General features: G+C 39.4%; 1 protein-coding gene across 1 annotated transcript; it reads right to left on the bottom strand.

Moving 5' to 3' along the window:
- Positions 1-443: 443 nt before the first annotated feature.
- On the bottom strand, positions 444-19,353 carry LOC121505636 (protein arginine N-methyltransferase 8-B-like). The gene is made up of 10 exons (XM_041781104.1): positions 18,916-19,353; positions 18,128-18,352; positions 16,016-16,171; positions 15,310-15,373; positions 10,146-10,288; positions 9,757-9,844; positions 6,017-6,132; positions 3,718-3,868; positions 2,471-2,592; positions 444-839 (listed from the first exon to the last, which is right to left on the bottom strand). The coding sequence occupies exons 1-10, from the start codon at positions 18,982-18,984 to the stop codon at positions 756-758; spliced, it is 1,218 nt and encodes a 405-aa protein (XP_041637038.1). The 5' UTR covers positions 18,985-19,353; the 3' UTR covers positions 444-755.
- Positions 19,354-20,682: the final 1,329 nt, after the last annotated feature.

Genomic DNA, 20,682 nt, shown 5'->3' with positions numbered 1-20,682 from the left:
TTCTTGTTGTTGATTTCTCTAAATATACTGAATATGTTAATTGAAATAAATAAATTATTTTGGAATCCATTAAAAACATTTTCAAGGAAAGATGTGGAAAAAAGATCACATTTGATTCTTTGATATTTTATTCAATGTCATCCTTTTTCATACTCTTCTCAAGATGTCCAAAAGCAAACGTGGTACATGACATATTGCATCTGTGTTCGTTTCTGTTCTGAGGCATTGTTCTGTGTTACTCTGGCACCAAAGTCATGATTATTTTTCAATTAAATAAATAAATAAACTACATTTCATTTTTTTCCAAAAATCAATACAGAAAAAAACATGCAAAATGGAAATGAAATAAAACACAATTGTTCAAACTGTACATAATTTTGAAAACAATCATGGGAAAACTCACTTTGTTGTGAACCTTTTCCAACTTGCTTCACTGTTAACACTTTTGATTTAATACTCAAAATAATGAAACTCTCAGAAACCAGTGAGACATAGAAATATCAAGTCCATTTAGGATGTTACATTCAGTGATGTGCCCGAGCTGATCAGGTTGGTGCAGGAGATGGCACTATTGCTGACACAAACGTTCCTCTTTTGATGACATCACAAAGGTGCTGGCATGATGGCATCCAATCAGATGCATTCTGTGACCCTCGCCCACCAGTTGGAGTGCTTGAGGAGAGCTTGTGCCTTCCCCTTCTTCTCCAGGCAGGAACCAGAGGTCTGAGGGTAGCTGGTTGGTTGGCTGGTGTTTCCTAACGCATTTTATAGTCGTGGGAAATGGCCGCCTCACATAGCTGTCCTTTAAAGTCCAGCTCCAGGGTGAACTCCAAGTCACGCTAACATAAAACGAGGAGAAAAGAGCAAATTGATAATGTGAAAGAATTTTTAATATTAGACAAAGAGAACCTGAGTAAATACAAAATGCAGTTTTAAAATGATTTCAGACATTATGGAAAAAGCCATTGAAATCTAGTAACTGCCCTCCACTTGTTAAATCATGTATTAAATTTGATAAACCACATTATTTTGCAAAGTTGGGTTTAATTTCACCAGCCTAACCCAGGCCTGATTACTACCTGACCTACTGAATCTGAAAATTTTTCAAATAGAACCGGTCTGACAAAGAGAAGTAGGCTTAAAAAGCAACACATCATGTTGCTATGTAAATAATTTAAAGTCACTGAAATCTATCAGTATGGAGATGGTTACAAAGCCATTGTTAAGGTTTTGGGACTCCAGAAACCACAGTGAGAGCCATTATCCACAAACAGAGAAAACTTAAATCAGTGGTGAACCCTCCGGGAGTGGTCGTCCTACCCAAATGATTCCAAAAGTGCATCGACAACTCATCCAGGAGGTCAAAAAAGAACCCAGGTCTCACTTGACTCAGTTAAGGTCACTGTTCAGGATTCAACAATAAGAAAGAGACTGGGTATCCATGGGAAAGCTCCAAGGCCAAATCCACTACTGACCAAACAGAACACAAAGGCTTGTCTATTTTCTCTGGGGAATATTCTGTGGACTGATGAGACAGAAGTTACAACCAACACAGCATTTCAACAAAAGAACATCATAGCAACAGTCAAACATGGGGTTGGTAGTGTGATGGTCTGGAGCTGCAGGACCTGGACCACTTGCCGTAATTGATGGAACAATGAATTCTACTCTCTAGCAGAAAATCCTGAAGGAGAATGTCCGGCCATTGGTTTGTGACCTCAAGCTCAAGCGCACTTGGGTAATGCAGCAGCACAATGATCCAAAACACAACAGCAATTCCACCTCTGAATGGCTTGAGTCTAGTCAAAATCATGAACTCTGACTTTAACTGAGGTCTTTAGATATTCTGGGTTCTTTTGTGACCTCCTGGATGAAGCGTGGAAGTGCTCTTGGAGTCATTTTGATAGGCTGGCCACTCCTGGGAATGTTCACCAGTGTTCCAAGTTTTCCCCTTTTGTGGACAATGGCTCTCACCTTGGTCAATGGAGTCCCAAAGCCTTAGAAATTGCTTTGTAACCCTTTCAAGACGGATAGATGTCAATGTTCTCATCTGTTCTTGAATTTCTTTCCAAAAACAAAAAAAATCTTTGTCTTATTTTAATAATTGTTTAATGATCTGAAACATTTGAGTGTGACAAATATGCAAAATGAAAAAAAGATAATCCTCTAAGCTCAATGCTGATTGTTTCTTTGCAAGTTATATGCACTTGGAGAACTATTATTGACTTTGAATGATCAACAGTCCAGCACTAACACTTTAGTCCTGTTTTAGTCCATTTGATGAAAACTAAACTTAAATTTTTTCCAGGGTTTTTATCACCAGAGATCTATTTTTGGCAAGTCTTTGTCTCATGGAATAAAGGTAGTCGCTGCATCACATCGACTACATCCATGTTTTTACAGTCTATGCAACATTTCTTAAAATCTGAAAAATTAGACAGACATTTGAGCTTAATTTTATGAGTCTTACCACGTTCTTTTCATTGGGCCGGACAGCAATACTACCAAAGATTTCCTCTCCCTTCTTGACCGTTAAGTAGTCCTCTAAGTAAAACACTGTCTGTTTCCAGTGTGTGCTGGGAGCATCTGGAGCTATATGCAGGGAAGAAAGGGAGTAAAAGGAAGGCATCATGAAAAGCTCAGCATACACAGAGGAAAGCGGATAAACAGTCAGTATATATAAGATGTAAGAGGTGAAGCAGAAGAGGGCATGTGGAAAAGGAAAGACAGTAAAGAGAGGTTAAGGAGGATTTGGGGAATCATTAAATTTACAAAACACACTGGTTCCAGTGGGCACTCTTCTGCCTCAGGCTTGTTAACACGGAGGAGACTTTACAGCGAACTCACCCAGTGGGAGAAATACAGCGGCGGATAGACGTCCCTCAGTGATGCTCAGCCTCAGGTCCAACAGACTCAGCCAAACATAGAACCTCCTCTACACAATATTATGTAAGCACTGGATGCATGAATGCATTAACATAAGCTTACATAACAGCCTCTCTATAATAGGTGTCCTCAACACCAAGAACCAGAAGTGTTTGGAGGTTCTGTTGCCGTAAAGAGCGAGTCGGCTCACCAGCAGAGTGTAGCCAAGAGCTGAGACGCTGAGGAGCAGGGGCTCCTTCAAACGGACATGGATTTATTTACAGCTCAAACACGCCTGAGGTCAGAGATTTAGAGAGAAAATTGGAATATTTGCTGGATTTTTCCCTGCAGGGAGGGAAAAGGGAATGCAGTGGTGCTTTGTTTTTGTGATATTTTCAAATTTGGGCAGTTTTTAGATGTCCTCTAGTGAGGACGCTTATCCTGTCTTGTGAAACAGCTTTCATATTTTTGAGGCATGGGTATAAAAACTCATCATCATGCACTATTGTCCTTTTTGGTATGAACTTTAGTTAATGAATGCACAAAAAAGTAGAAAAGCTGAAAAACCTGCTGGTTATAAAAGGTTTACTTTACTTCCTGTTTACATACCTAATATCACTCAATGAATAACTGTTTTTTTTTGTAACAGATGATGTAACAATGTCTTGATAATCAGAGTGTAAAGAGACAGAATAAAAGTCTAACTTTTCTGCTTTATATAGCCATCATCTTGCAGCATGAATCTTATAGCCAGATTCCTCAAATGTGCTTGTGTGCCATTATAAGAATATGGGCATTAGAATTTAAGGTTTGTACTACAATACGTTTTGGCACGAGAGTTTAATTCCTCACCAGTGGAGAAGCCAGTCTTTTTGTGACACTTTGTGAACTCGATGTTGAAGTATGTGACCAAGGCATGGACATAATCGTTGCGTTGAATCTGCAAGCAGAAGGCTGAGGTGAAGGACAGGTCCTCTGGCTTCACAGTGTAGATGTCCACTTCCTGGAAAAAGGAGACTGAACTAAATAAGCAGTAAAAAAAAAAAAACCTCTCATGTAGTCTGAGTGAGGTAAACATTTGGTTTCTGAGGTGATACTCTGGTCTACCGATGGGGGTCGCAGCTATGTAACCCACACAGCTAATAGCTGTAGCTTTGTTAGTTTTAGATTTAGCCATGTTATCTACATAGCTAGCTTCATTAGCTTTAGCTATGTAGATATGTTAGAGTGTTTCAGAGAGGAAAAGCTTTTTTTTTTCCCCAGTAAGAAGACTGTTTACTCAGCTTTATTAAACGTTTTCTTATGAGGTTGTGTAAAGTTTTAGCGTGTATGTGTGTCCTGGCAGATGTGGCGTCTCACCATCGTCATCTGGAAGACAGATCCGCAGTCTGCAGCCAGACTGTCTCTAAGAGTTGTGCATAACTTGGGTCATAGTTAATTAAGAGACAGGTTGGTACCTTGTATCTGTCTGCTTGGAGGCTCAAGTCTGGCCTCAGCTCCATGTCTCTCAGTAATGCCCATCATTATGTAATGTGTAAATCTAAGACTCTATAAACTCAAAACTGATGATATATTTAAAAAAAAGAAAACACTGATTAATGAAGAAAAACATGAGCTACAGAGACCAAAAGTGGTTTTTGTAAAAGGCATTAAACACATTTACTTCTGCTAATGGCTGTTTTAGCACGGGACCTAACAGAGATTACTTGGTTTTTCACAGCCACCCTCAAGTGGACACTCCAGGAACTGCAGTTTTAGTATTTCAACATTTTCTTCTGCTTTTTTCACTTCTTTCAGTAAAGACTACATCTGAGACATCTTATTGTTTTTTTGATTCATGAATTGTACTGTAACAGGAAAACCACACACCCCTATCTGCGAGCTTTCTCACAGGTTGTCATCCCCATTCATGATCCCACACAGTTCATGGATATGTCAGCCCTTTCTTGATAATTCAACATGATTATTGTGCATGTGTGAGTCTATGTGAGTGTATGTGAGTGTGTGAAATCCCACAGGTTGAATCACGGCTGGCAAAGCGAAGCCTGCTCGCACTACACATGCTGTGTGGGTGTCCTCCCTCAAGTCTGAAAGGGAGGCAGGCTGAGTGAGTGCGAGCGAACACAGTGTCTGTGTGTTACTTGGTGTCTATATTGAGCACTGCCTGATGAATATGTCCGCAAATTTCCCATTTTTGTGACATGGCAGGCTTAACATGGGGCTCAGGATGAGTGTGGAGCAGGTGCGTCTGTGCTTTGCGTGTTGATGATGATATTTTGAAGACGTCAACATGTTCCTCTTACCCGGCCGTGTGGCTTCAGCATGACAGATTGTGATTTAACACCTCTGTCCTTTTCAATGATACAAAGCTGGTGTCATATACAGAAAATTGTAGGTGGGAAAAGGAACAAGAAAAGATCCCCAGGAGCGACTTTGTAATTTGAGCGTGCGGCGAATGAGTGGCAGTTTGAATTAAGACGGGGTGAAGTCTGTGTCAGCTGGGAGAGGGGGTAAAAAAGCTTTGAATATGTGCATGTGAAAGAGATACAGACAGTGAGAATTAATTTTCAGACCAGTGTGACATTAACTAACTAGTATTCTAGCACATAAATCACCTCTTTGAGCACAAAAGGAAGGCTGCTGCCTCTTAAAATGATGGAAAGCCCATTTCATTTCCACTGGTGACTCAATATCTGTTCTTGTGTGACATTTTCGAGACACAGAAGCCTCCTTTATTCTTAAAATGAAGCAGGCTGACATTGTTCTAATCAGAGAATAAAAAAATGGTACAAAACAAAGAGGAAAACCCAATGAAAGTGAGGTTAAGGTGAAAGGGACGAACAAAGAAAGCTATCCCCTTCCTGAATGGTCTTATCCTCTTTATTTGTGCGATAAAGGAAAATCCGCTGCTGTATCTTCAAGCAGAGAAACAGAGCTGCAGACTATCACAGTTCTACAGAAACCTCTATTATGTAGCAGAAAATAGTCTGGGGATGTTAAGAGGCTCAGAGATTGATAGCTGCCTCTGATTCTTTTTGAGGAATTCATTCAGTTAGATTAAAAACAGACTCACATTCAGACTCAAACCGGCAACTACTCCTACTCTTTTTACTGTGTGTACATGTGCTTGTACACAAAGATGCATACTAACCTTTAGGAGGCAGGCGTTAGTCACCACCTGCTTTGGATCTACCACATCCACCAGAGGCTCTTTGATGGCCACATTACGAATGCAGCTCATGTCAAATCCGTACACGTTCTCCCACCCTGTGAGCACATACATTTAAAAAAAAAAAAGAAAAACATAAAAATACACATGTACACAGCTGGTGATGTCTGGATTTTAATTTGCTGAGTGTTCATACACCTGCCAAGCTCTGTTCCTGCCAAACTATGAGCACAAAAAAAGTTAGCAGCGAAACTAAAACAAAGCACTTAACCCTGGCAGGAATAAAAGCCCTGTCTGTCTATTCAGCCCCTATGTGGAGAAAGACAAGCCCTCTTGAAAATAGACTCCGGCCTCCTCCACCTCCTCCTCCGCCATGTCTGGCAAGCTTTTATTATTATAATTTGGGCTGAAGAGCACGCCAAACCTAGCAGGCTTTCCCACCTCCATTCCCTCTGTCCCTCCATTCCACCTTGCCTTGTCAGAGGGCCAAACGCTAAATCTGAACGAAGAGAAGGTGGAAAATGCCACCAACGCAGAGAGAGACTAAAAATAAGAGCAGGAGGGTTTGGGTAGACTGAATTCTTTTGGGACTTATTTGCGAACATGTGCATATCGAGATGTGGAGGAACAAAGAAAGCCACCTGTGCAGCAAAACCAAACTCAGCAGGAGGTATTACCCCAGATTTAAAGCTTGAGTACCAGTGAGAATGGCGGCTTTAATATTAGCACTTTTATCTCGATCTTAATGTTAAGCTCAGCATCCTGCTGTGACAGATATTTGAAGTTCACAACAGTGAGTGTAGAGAGAATCACGGTATGGCAGCCAACACATGGTTCTATGTTGTTTCTTAAATGAATCATAATAGGAATGAACAATACCTTGCAATTTTATTATTTTCTACCAACAGAGAGCATGCTCTACTTTCAGGGTCCTCTTTGACCCCAGTAGCTCCATCCTTTAGTCCAGTTCATGCTCAAATCTTAATCAGATCTAAAAACTGTAATTCATCCCTAGTTTAAAGCCTATTTAATTACTTTTTATTTTAGTAATCAGTGGTTTATCATAAAAAACTGTTTAAAGCCTGCAAAAAATATTTTTTTTGTTGTTAACCCCTGCATAACTCGCTTTTCTTTTCACCTAATGTTAACTCAGCTAACTTATTTACAGTGTGACCAGTTCTACAGAATGACTGGTTACACAGTTGGAGAGACTTTTTATGATTTAGACCTGATGGCTCATGAAAATGGTGACAAACTAATGACCTTTCTATTACCAACTTACTCATTTCTCAGTCTTCACTGATTCGTCACACTAAACAGATTTCTCAAAACCTGGCAACCCAAATGTTGTCCTTATTATTGGATTTTACTTGTCAGTAACGACATTGGAGTTGCTCAAGCTTGTATATTTCATTGAAAGTTGACAAACTACAGTGTGTTTTAGGTAGAAGGACCATATTTTCACTCCTCCAAATAGGAACTAGTTCAATTTTATCCCAAACTAACATGTATGAGCTCATAAAGTGCCACAGCAAATGAAATAGCATCTTCGAAGATCAACCAAAACTTAAAATACATTTATATTATGTAGCCCTTAGGGGTCAACAATCACGCTACTTTTGTCACATGACAGCATTAAAATGAAGCCACATTTTGCTGCATTGCAATCACTTTGTCAGGAAAGCATGATCTTTAAGCTTTAATTCAGTTTTTGTTTGGCATCAACAGACCAAGTAAAACAAGAAATATGATCATTTTAAGTTGATATAAAAATTAGTGTTGCACATAGGAGACAGTGGACCATGCTGTACGGGACAGGCACTGGTATTTTTTCACAATTTCTGCATATTGCAATTTCTTTTTAAAAATGACAATATATTGCTTTTCAAAAAATTCTCAGAAGTTGATTGGACAAATGTTCTGTCAGTCACATTCATGTCAGGCCAATCAGCGACAAGACAAAATGGCGTTGTACACATCAGGCTACCGCTGCTGTAGATTGTTAATGGCGGAGCTTCTCTGTGAATAAAACTGATCTCAAGGCCGGTCATAAGGTGTGCAAAATATCATTCCTGCAAAGACAACCTTTGGGGTGGCTCTTTGCTCTTGTTTTCAAAAGACATGTGGTCCAGTTCAGATAAAACTGTCGCTTTCCTACAGTTACATCCGAGCTGTCAAGCTCCGAACATAGTGGACCGGAGCTTTCCAAGATGGATTTGCCTAATGAAAGAGATGGAGTCTGGCAAATCCATCCGCTAAACAACAACAACAACAACAATAATAATAATAAAAATAAAATCAAACTTATACATAAGAACAAAAAATGTGTGGTCTTCAAACAAACAAAAGGAAAACACTTTTGAACAAGGGTTAATCTGTCCCTACTGTATAAAGCCTGAAGTTCTTTGAAAAGATGCCCTCCTACGCAGCCTGTGTAAGCTATTTCTGTGGCGTTTGCCTTACTTAAGTGGGTTGTAACTGCTATTTACAGCTTGTAACCATCATTTGTGCTGGCTAGTTAATGTTGTTGTATGTTGGAATATACTGAAATTATACACTTAAAGTGTGTACAAAATGCAGCGTTTTTATTACCTGAGGAAACTTTTTCCTCTCCTGGAGCTCTAAACTGACATTCCATGTATTATGACAGCTGGTTTACCTGATGTTATGCAGCATGTCCAGTCAGTTCTCCAAGACTGACTGACACATGCAGACACAGCAGCTGTGTCAGCATTGACAATAACATACAGACAAATACAGAGAGTGTTGCAGGCATGGTGCATGTTGCAGTGTTTTGGTATTTTCCTATTTTCATTGTGGCTAAAATCGGGACGGGGTTGTTCATAAACGGGCATACTGGCATTTAGATTTTTCAGGACTGTCCCGGGGAAAATCAACCTATTAAATCTAGGTTAAATTGTTAAATTTCATTCTTTCAACATTTCTGGTCTTTCCTATCAAAAGTAAGCTAGTGTTCTTGGCAGGATGCTATGCTTATCCCCCTGAAGGCTACCTAGCTGGCACAAATAGCAAACTATCTATGTACTTAGTGCCTATCTTATGGGTGAATTTCATTTTGTAGGTAGTTTATCTACAGTGAAAATGTATAGAACTACATTGTATAAAATGGTCACTTTAGCAAAATGAGCCAGCAAAACTTGTCTTAAAACTTTAAGCATTTTTAGCCCCAAAGCATAGCACCTTCAATGAATTATTTCGTTGTTCAAATTAAATACATGCAGCTGTTTTAGCGAGAGGTCCTTAAGGCACAGACAGTTAGTGATTAGTTAGTAGATCACTAAGCAGCTAGCTAGTGCTAGCATAAAAACAGAGCTAAAAGGAGGATAAATACTAGACTATATTCAACTGATAGGTAGAAACACCACTTTATAAAAAAAAAAAAAACTCTTATTTTACCCTCTCTTTTAAGTGTAACTTCTCACTGCATCAACAAGACACTGGAATTAGTCAGCGGTACTGATTAATGCAGGATTAAAATCCTGTTAGGACTGATTAATCTTTTAGCTCCAGCTTTTAAAATGACTTCATGACTACAAAGTGCAACCATGCTTTTTCATAACTGACTTGTTTTTCTCCAGCTGCACAGTTGTTATTAATAATGCAAAACTGAGCAGAGAACAAGACAGAAAAGACAGGGAAGCCAGGAATGACTGAGCAAAAACGTGCAAGAAAAAGCAAACTAATCAGCCATAAATACTCACAATGAATCTTGAAGTCCTTGTACTGCCTATCCTCGATGGCCACCACATAAAGAGCTGCTCTGTCAGGGAACATCAGGCCCCCAGGTTTCTGAAAACAAGAAAAGCTCCATTGCACAAGCGCTCCAAAGCCATCCATCATCTTTATTGTTCACACACCTGGCATGTAATATAAGATCACATGTGCTGAATTTAAAGCCTCTAGGCAGCTACTGAGGTTAGAAACCAAATCACTCAGGGATGACCTCAGCATATGAGCAGCAGACACACGCAAGCGTACAATAAATCCTCCACTTTATCACTGCCTGGTGTGTAGAAAAGTCTTATTTGTCTAGGCAGCTTTAAAAAACTATGTCCAGCACTCCCTAAAGCTTCCAGCAGCAACATCATACCAGCCACTTGTCCCTGGCGAAGATGACGGTGTTGAGCATGGACTCGTAGAAGAGGCAATAGCCCATCCACTCAGAGATGATGATGTCCACCTTCTCTACAGGCAGCTCCACCTCCTCCACCTTGCCCTTGAAGATGGTAATAACTGCAAAGCCACAGAACAGCAGGCGACAAATTACTTCACAGCATTTTCATCATCATTAATGCAAATTGGACAATGGCTCTTTTCTCAGATGAGGGTTTTATGCCTTGGGAGTCTGCAAATAAATGCATCTTAATAATTGCTCTCATTGCATGCCGCCCTGGTTTTCTGCAAAACATTGGCTTGCTTTGTTTTCAGTTTTCCCAGCTGGCCTCTTTGACCCGTGGTATGAAATAACAAAGAAACAAGAAAATTAAAACATTGGTTTAATACTTTCAGATAAGATAGCTGCACCGTGAACAGATGCTTCTTTGTAGAGTAACTATTAACCATAATCAGGGCATTTGCTCTGGTGGGAAGCTAAAATGCTGATATAAAACTGTATCTTTGTGTTAAGGATTTGCAAACAGTGGTAATCAAACATGTAATGATCCTAGTACAACTCCCTGATGGTTCAGCAGCTGAGACAGTGCTAATAGGAAAATCAAAATATTAGACCATTTAAATACAATATATTTGACAGGATAACAGCTAAATTTAGCATTCAGTCACATTTTACACTAAGACTTGGGCTGTGTATTTTTTACAGCATTCACTTGGAAAGTTGGGAACTCTAATATTTCTGGGCTAACCCCTTTCCACTGATTGATCTGGCTGTTTTGCAACATTTTTGGCCACTTCTTACCAATTTTTTGCCACTCTTTAACCTCTATTCACTACTTTATCTGGCCATTTTTGCCAGTCTTAGCCCACTTTTGAAACTTAATCCCCCTTTTTGCTTCTTAAACCCATTTTTGCCACCTTTTCATTCAGTGCCTGGCTAGTATATGGCAGAGCATTTAACAACTTGCTGTCTATAGCTAGCATCACAAAAAGAGTTTAAAAGGAACCTGCCATGATCAGACAAGTTCACCTACTTAGATGGATACTTGTATCTGTCACATGTATATTGAATGAAAAAATAGATAGCTGCATTTTGAATAAATCTGGGCTTATACACTCACCAGAAGGCCACCATGTTGTGGTCCGCACTGGTAGTTTAACATCTCTTGGCCAGAGCGCTCCTTGCTGTTCCTATGCAGTAACCACTGTTTCAGACTGGCAGCATGTTTTCCTTCTTGAATCTGCTGCACGTGCTCCTACCACATGCCCCACAACGGCTTTCATACCAGACACAAGTTTGCTGTGTGTTGGTTTTACCTCAGTAAACCTCTCAATAAGTGGCTATACACTTGAGTGTATAATGGAACCGTTCTGGGAGCTTTTTTAAAATGAAAGTATTATGTACGAATGAAAGGAGTTTCTCCAAAGAAATGCTAAAGCGGGCTTTTACTTTGTAAAGCACGAACCTAAAGTGTTTTCATACTGTGTTTATCTTTCCCTGCAACATTTTAACTATGTGACTACAGAAAGCTTCATAAATACCAGAAATTTGGAGGACAACTTCATTAAACAGGCGCATTTTAGCTTGTGGCCTTCATCAGGTTCATCAAGAAACAAATTTCAGAAATTTTCCACAACAAGGTAAATATTTAGCTCTGTATTTATCATTTCCCTGTCTATTTTGAGCAATAACCACTCGTGGTGTGCAGAAAATAATAGAGGAGACCTCAAATCTCAAAAGTCTCCATACGTGAATTGTGCAGCATCTCTACAGCGTGTGAAATGCAGTCCTAACACTGGCTGCCAGTCTGAAACAGTTAAGGCATAGGAACGACGCGGAGCGCTCGGGCAAAGTGACGTCACACTACCAGTGCGGACCAAAACATAGCGGCCTCCTGCTGAGTTTATCATTTCAAATTTACTTAAAATGCAGATATCTACTGGGTTTTTAGTTCAATATACATGAGAATTACAAATATCTATCCAGTAAGGTTAATTTGTCTGATCATGCAGGGTTCCTTTTAAAGAAGTGCCGCTAAATGTTGGACTACTTTGCTGTTGAGATCCATTTTTGATTCCAGGTAAGTTTAAACATTTTTTTTTACAGAAAAAAAACGAAAAGTATGGGATAAAATATGTTATTGGCACTACCAAGGGTATATGAAGTCACTTTCAGTACAATATGTCGGCTCAGCCTGACTGGGTGGCAAAACATTCTAAAACACAGCAGTCTGCTCACAGCTGCGAAAGGGCAAAAATCAGAAGAAAGCAGGCTTGTATCCACTTAAATCGGGAATATTTTGGCTCGACAGAGATCTATTCTGTTAACTAAAGGCACAGTGGACCATTGACATTGATATATGGCCATAAATCAAGTTTCCTGGTATTTATATGCGTCTGATTTCAAGCACTCAAAGTAGAACCTGAAGGCACACATCAGCCTGGTTTAATCAGTGATGGATGTGACACTGACTTAATGTTGAAGTTTTCGGTTACTAAAAAGTTTAAGATCAGTTCCTCCATATTTCTGTTATCCATTTCATTTTTTCTTTTCCTCAAGCTTATTTGTTAAAGGATCGCTCTGTGGTTTTTCTGTTGGTAAAAATTTGGGCCGTATCCAAATGAGATCATCACAGACAGGCTTTCTTTCTTAGGCTTACATGTTACCACTGGTTAAATTGTCGTCATGTTCATTCTTAATGTGACAATACAGAAAAGCTCTCAGCTTTAATATTATTTTGTTTAAGCTGTAATTTGGCCAAATACCCTCACATCATGTAAAAATACAGAAAAAAACAAATATGAATTTGACCAGATAGAAGTCCCTTTAAAACCAGCTGTATTACCCAGATATCATGATCTTACACACATAGCTATACAAACAGAATTCGCTGTTCTTAGATGCCTAAACACCTACGATATTGTTTAATTTGTGTATGACTGATCTGAGGGAGAATGGAGCGGGTTTCAGATTATTTTCATCACTAACTGAATGCTTCTTAGCTCTGTGACATGAGGCACACAGTAGTCAGTGGCTACAGTAATAGCACTACTTTGTCTTGATTCTTTATTAATGTAAACATTTCTGTAAACGTATTTAATGAGCTGAGGAAATAAACTGTGTGTGTTAACCCTTATCAGGATATAGGTGTATAAAAGGCTGCACTTTTGGCTGAAATAAAGCCATTCACAATGTGACGTCATGTGCATACCCTCTATATACAGTGCCTATAAAAAGTATTCACCCCCTAGATATTTCACACTTTCATTTAATTCATAAGTTAATCATGGTCAATATAATCTGGCTTTTTGACAAAAAAAATAAAAAATAAAAAAACTCTAATTTCAAAGTAGAAACAGATTTCTACAAAGTAATGTCAACTGCATAAATATTCACCCCCTTTAAAGTGACTGACCTAATTCAACAGAGGTCCAGCCAATCATTGCCAGTAGTCTCACAATTAGTGAATGGAGATCACCTGAGTGCAGTGAATGTGTCTCAAGTGATTATACTACAAAGACAAAAGTGCCTGGAAGGTCCAGTCGGTATTCCTGGCTACCATTACACCACGAAGACAAAAGAACCCTCTCACAACTCAGAGAAAAGGTTACTGAAAATTGAAAGTCAGCACATGGATATAAAGAGAAGTTCCAAGTCACTGACATCCCCCAGAGTTCAGTTAAATCCATCATCAGGGAATGGAAGGAATATGGCACATGTGTAAATCTGCCTAGATCAGGCCGTCCTCACAAACTGAGTGACCGTACAAAACGAAGACAAGTGAGAGAGGCCACCAAGACACCTATGACTTCAGCAGCTGAGATCAGAGAGACTCTGCATGCAACGGCAGTTGCCCAGTCAAAGCTTTATGGGAGAGTGGAAAAGAGAAAGCCACTGCAGAAGAAAACTCAGATTAAATCTTGTCTACAGTCTGCCAAAAGGCATGTGGGAGACTCAATGGTCTAGTGGAACAAAGGTCTTTGGTGTGTTTTTTGGCCATCAGACAAGACGGACACCAAAAACTGCACATCACCACCAACACACCATCCCCACTGTGAAGCACAGTGGTAGCAGCATCATGCTGTGGGGATGCTTCTTAGCAGCTGGCCTTGAAAGCTTGTAAAGGTAGAGGGTAAAATGAATGTGGCATAATATAGGAAAATCCTGGAAGACAATCTTATCCAGTCTGTAAGGGAGCTACTGCTTGGGAGAAAAATTATTTTCCAGCAAGAAAATAAACCGATAGATACAGTGAAAGCTACACAGCAGCTTCTAAATACTGACTTGAAGGGGCTGAATATTAATGCAGCCACTTATTTTACCTTACATGTTTTTTTAAACTGACAATAACTTGTAGAAATCTGTTTTCACTTTGACATTTAAGAGGTTTTACTGTCACAAAAGCAAAATTGTATTGCACATGACTGATTTATAAAATTATCGAAAAGGTAAAGGCTGTTTTTAGTTGCACATCAACGGAAAAGCAATGAAATGATTATGATTTGTTAGTTCCTTGTCACTAAACCCAATTGCAGTAGTATCCTGGCCATTGTGTAAACATGGTGAAATAACTCAAATCATGCTTTTGTTTTACTACTTGCACTAAGTTAATACTTTTACTAGTGATATCTGTATTTGTTTTTCCTAAATAACAACCAGTGTCTAAGTTGATTGAATAATTATGGGATGATTATGTACAAGCATTGAAAATGCATTGCACTGCTGTAAAAAAAATCCACTTTGGTCACTTAATCTTTAGTTATTACTTAATTAAATCATCCGTTTTAAACAGCTGGAATATAAATATAAAAGATGTAGCCAAATAAACATAATTATGCAGGCTGTGAAACCCTCCATCTGTTGCCACTGCTCCATCTGTGAAGTTCAGGGTGGCATTTTACAATCAGCATGAGTTAGGGAGTTGTGAGTGATGGCAGAGATCACTGCTACTTGACATCAAGAGAGAGAAGCTGCCGGTTAACTGTCAGAGCTGTGACAATTATTGTCAGGGTGAGACTGTAATGATGGAGATATGCTGATTTGTCACGCCACTTCTAATCCAGATGTCATCCCACCGTTTTGTATTAAAACAGAAGCCACATTTACAAGATACCAGTGATATAAAACCACATCAGCTTACCATTGTGTAGGTGATTGGACTTGATGATCTTCTCTGAATATTCGGATATACTTGAACATTCAATCTGCAGAAACAATAACAAGACACACACATTTGTCACAATATCCATGCTCTTTATAGGTTTACAGGTGTTAATCTCTATATTAGATCACTTTTTCCATACAGGGTGGACAGGATTGTTGTTAGCAACCATTTTCCCCCTCCTCATATATTGAAGTTTTAACCTTTGGGGTAATGTTGCAAGGACAAATTTAATCAAACCCTGCTAATCCATCCACACAGTAATGTCCCTAATGGCTCATCTCAGACCCTGTGCACCATAAAAACACATACATCATTTTGCTCTCCAATCTATAAGTGTAATACAGTAAATGAATCATACATAACTGTGGGAGACGCTGCCGGTAATGCATAACCTGTGACATTCAGGGAGCCAGGTGTCCTTTATTGCCTCTGTGTGTGAGACTGTGTAAGAGAGGCTAACAATTTTTGGCAAGAACACAAGAAACTGGCTCTTAAGGAGAATTTGTAAAAAGAAATGGTGCAGTATGTGAAAGTATGATTCAGGGAAAGAGATAATGTGACAGCGGACTCAGGCATGGTATTAATTTAGACGCTGAATAACGGTGTGCCTTTTGTTTCTTATAAAGGTATTATTCAAGACTGTTGAGTGTTTACAGGACATACAGTGTCTCGAAAGTCTCACCCCATACACGTGTTTGGCGCCAGCATTAGCAGCAAACATGGAGAGGATCCCTGTGCCGCTACCAACATCCAGGACGATTTTGTCTTTGAAAACATGTTTGTTGTGGTACATGGCGTTTCTGTAGGTCAGCGTCCGCACCTCGTCTTTTAGCATCTCCTTCATAAGTGAAGATAAAACTCACAATTAGTGGCTTCAGAATATTTTCAACAACAAGGAGCTAGTACAGCTTCTATGCCAGACTGCTTTCAATGAACATACAAACATGCATATGTTAAAAGCAGGCCAATTTTCTTGGCGTGCGCATATATTTTTCATATATAACTAGGCAGATAAGGCAGTATTTAGGACAAAAGCCTTGGTGCTTCTTGAAATAGACAGGAGTACAACACAAAGCCTTTGGGGAGCGCTTGGTAACCATCTCCCTGAGCCCATTCACATCCCACTTTCTATTGGTCTTTCTTTGCACTCCTCTAATCAGGACACTCTCTTTGTCTGCAAGCACACAAAAACCTGACCCACATGCTAAATATGGGCACTATTTAAAGAGGTCTATATGTCCCCAAACTTCTTCAACGACACTAATTTTGCAGGTCAAGGTCATCAGCTGGTGATAGCGCTACAAGCTTGGTTCGAAGTTGACTCAGGAAGACTGTAAAAGGCAGATTTACAGTAGCAGTGGGAGGCTTAAATGTGGCTGTGCATTCCTAAAGATGCAGTTCAGGTTTGCAAACAATTAAAACATAATATTACTATTTCTATCAAGCAGCAAATTAAAGTACAAAGGGCAGAGAAAATCTGGAAAGACATCTGGTCATATTATTACTCATTAGCTAACTACCCAATCTATCACTTCCTAACTAATATAACCTGCTGTTAATGTAGAAACCTAAAGAAAAGGTGTGACTACTTGCAAAGAGGAAAGTCATATAGCTGAATATAAGACATACAGAACGGATGTTATGATACACTCTACTCATGAAAAGATATATCACAATAGTGAGTTCACGTTTAAATATTCATCACATTTTAATTTTTGTAATATTCTTGCTTTTATAAAGATGATTGAAGCCAATTTTGAGAAGATATAAATCTTTAATTTAATTTCTCTGACACCAAAATATTCACTTGCTTCCTCCAATTATGCACACCACATCTCTTCATTGACGAGACAAACCTACAAGAGCACTTGCAATGTGTATTTTTGACAAATAGGTATAAATTGTCAATATTTTATATTTGATATCCTATGTATAAGTCCCTATACACACCATATGTTTTTAGTAAAAATGACTTCCTGTTCAAAGACAGGACATTGGTTTTTATCAGGTCCTACCTTTCCCAAATAAATGGGAGAGACTAAAATTGAATTCCAAGCAAAAGCTCGGGTCTAAGGAGGATATGCAGGAATACAGAGAATAACCACTTTTTAAACTCTCCATGCCCCATGATAAATCCTAACAATGTCTGATTTTGTTATCTGCCGATACGATAAGTAGCTTTTGACACTAATATCTGCAAATTATTTTGCGTATCCTAGTATGTATTTTATGTTAGCTCGTAACTGGTTGAGTACAATCATTACCTGTTAACGTATGATGGCTGATAAATCACTTAGTGTCATGTGTAACCTGATATATCACGTTTCTCATTCACATTTTCAGTCTATTATGTTTCCAGTTGCTTATCAATTGAGAAGTCCTAGTAGAATTATTCTTAGCTAATTGTCTTTTCTAAAGCAATTAGATTTGCAACCCAAACACAACTTTTGGGAGCATTTTATATCATAAATTCTTTTAACTGCTTAGCCTACATCTTTCTTTTGTTTATCTTAGCAGATTTTCTGCATAAAATTTGACTTTTGTTGCATTTGCTATAGATTTCTTCCTCGATCCAGGTAGAAATCTAATTGCAATAGGAGTGTAATTATGGCTTAATCAACAAAGCAGAATGTTACTGGATCCTGTCCATGAAAAACTCAGCTTTTTGACATATAAAAGCTCATAGCTAGAATAAAAGGGTTGAAACTCTTATTAAGAAGTGTCAGGTTGCACAGAACAGGAAGCATATGCCATCATTTTATTTTCCATGTGTTTTCCAGCTTGGCTTGCCTACCTCATGGATGCCAAAATGGGCATATGAGTCAAAGTAGTAGTCCCGTGATGTCATTTCCTCCGGGCTGATGAACTTTGCTATCTTGCCTCGACCAGGACAGGTGGCCAGGCCTGCTACATGAGGCGTATGGGGGATGCAGGGCACATGGTGGGTAGTAGGCACTGGTTTAGGCAGTGGGGAGGGCTGGGCAGACTGTGAGAGGGTGGATGTGACAGGCTGTTGCCGCTGTCAAGGAGGAATGAGAGAGAAAAGTGGGGGAGTTGATTCAGGATCTATAAATTACAGATGAGAATGATTCACAAGGGTTTTTTTGAGGGATGTACTTAAGGCATTCATAGCTCTGGACTTGCATACAAGTCAATACAGATCTGACAGAGGGAAATAAGAGGGAAAATCATGTAAACACAGTCTTCAGCAGACAGGAGAGTGAGTGAAGAGCCGGCTGAGGATGCTGGTTCCGTTTCAGCACCAAGGACAGCGGATATAGCCGCGTCCAATACGTCTATGCATCCACGCTAAATAATTAAAGTGCAAATCTTCTGCATGCATTTACACTACTGTTACATTTACAGTGTAGATTAACCGTAACATCTGCAGGATGCTGGTAGACACTTGAGTCTTGCACGCTACAATACCACTGCATTCATTCTAGTTTTGCTCTATTCATATCAAAAACCAAGGATGCATTCATATATCTACGTCAAATGTGCTATCACCATAAAAAATACCCGTCACAAGAGTGTCCCGAAGAGGGTATTACCGGGTTCAGGACACCACAAGGTCCCTACCTCCGAGCTGTCCGCCTCCGCCATCTTCCGCCGTAGCAGCAAACAACGCGACGAATGCCTCAGTCCCATGAGAGCCGACGAGATTTAGGCTACAACTCTTTCAAGTGTACGGAGGGTCCAAATTCTCACCAGAAAGCTGTCAAAAATAACACCAAGCCACCGAATACACGGCTGGTGTACGTGAAAAGACGAAAGTCATGGTTAGAAGCGAGAATATGTCAGAGTTTAACCCAAATTAAATTCCTTCCAAGAGAAAAGTTGTTGAGAAAACGTACAGAAATCCATACTGTGCGGGTGAAAACGGTTGTTTTAGAGGTGGAAAAGACTCTGAAAGGGTCCAGGTTTGATCCCAGCAGGTGTTACTGGGTCTATCAACACCCGCGTGCCCCTTTTAGGTGTCCTCGTGCAAGTTAGTGAAGCCATACCTGCTCGCTCATTTCAAATTTTTGAAGAGGAATATCCGAGAAAACGTCACCCTCGGCTGCAAAAAGAGGCACTAGAAACCAAACTCCACGCCAGGAGAAGCATATTTTCATCACTTTTCTTGCAAACGCTAATGAAGTCGCACCGGCTTTATGCCTGAAGGGAGCTGCTCAGAGTCCTCTGCGTGATTCCCAAGGAGAGAAAGTTCAAATCATCCACTCCTCTTCGACTAGCGCACTTCGGGTTTGAGAAATGAGTCGTGACAAAAGTATTGAAATAAGAGTCAGCACAAAAGGGAATAAATCTGCGCTTCCCATAGAGAGATACCTCCTCATATCAGACTTTCTTCCACAGAAGCAGAAACCCAGCTCTACGGCAACCGAAATCAACCAATGAGCTCCTCAGACTCTCGCTTATATAACATAGGTGTTTTATCTCTTTTGGTGAAAAATAACTGATAATGATAGGCCAAAGAATTACTCGTCATTAGTCGTCAGATTTTTACTTTAAAAGTTTCCGCCATGACATTTACAGTTTCCAACGGCATTTAACTCTTACTTCCTGACACATAACTAAAAACAAAGCTACCATACCGGTGGTCATAGGTATGCAGTTTAAGCTAGCTTGTTAGTAACGTTCCGTTTCGGCTCAGCCAATAAAAATCCAGCACCTTGTGTTCTACAATTATCTTGCAACCAATCAATGAGCTTTTATTATCCTACTTCATGGGTCCTTCCAAGGAGCTAAGGTTGTCTGTTTCTTCTGATATTTAATTATTAAGAAGCAGCACTACCTCTGAATAATAGAAACTAGATGAAAAATAAAGAAAGGATTGTACTGTATAATTCAGTGGCGGACTCAGGATGTTTGATGTGCAGGGGCGAAAATACAAAAACAAAGGGTACCATATGCGATGGGTCACCTGTGCACAAAATTTTCCATTAATTTAAAGACAGTAAGTTAGAAACCTTTAAAATGAAATCTTATCATGTGGTTATACCTCATAACTTCTGTAAAAAAACTGACATGAAATTGTCAACCATAAATTCTTTTGTTTCACAAAAATAAAAAAGTGGGGATGTCAGTGAGTACCAGTGAGCTTATTGCCTTACATTGCATTTTTTGCATGGCACCCCAGTGGTTCCTGAAGTCAAAATAGTCTGGCTGCAGACCGGTCATCTCTGAGAACCACTCTTAAAGACATATAGCTTGGAACAGTAATACATGCAAAAACTTGGGGAAAAATTGGGTTAAACTTCCGTTGATGATTAAAGTAATGGTTGGGATATCAAAAGTTAAAAATCAAAAACCTGACCTGCAAAACCTAATCACAAAACTTTTAAT

The sequence above is a fragment of the Cheilinus undulatus genome, linkage group 23 (assembly GCF_018320785.1).
Source record: "Cheilinus undulatus linkage group 23, ASM1832078v1, whole genome shotgun sequence".
NCBI classification, from domain to species: Eukaryota; Metazoa; Chordata; class Actinopteri; order Labriformes; family Labridae; genus Cheilinus; species Cheilinus undulatus.
Note: the sequence above shows the minus strand (reverse complement) of the source record. Positions and strands in the feature narration are given on the sequence as shown.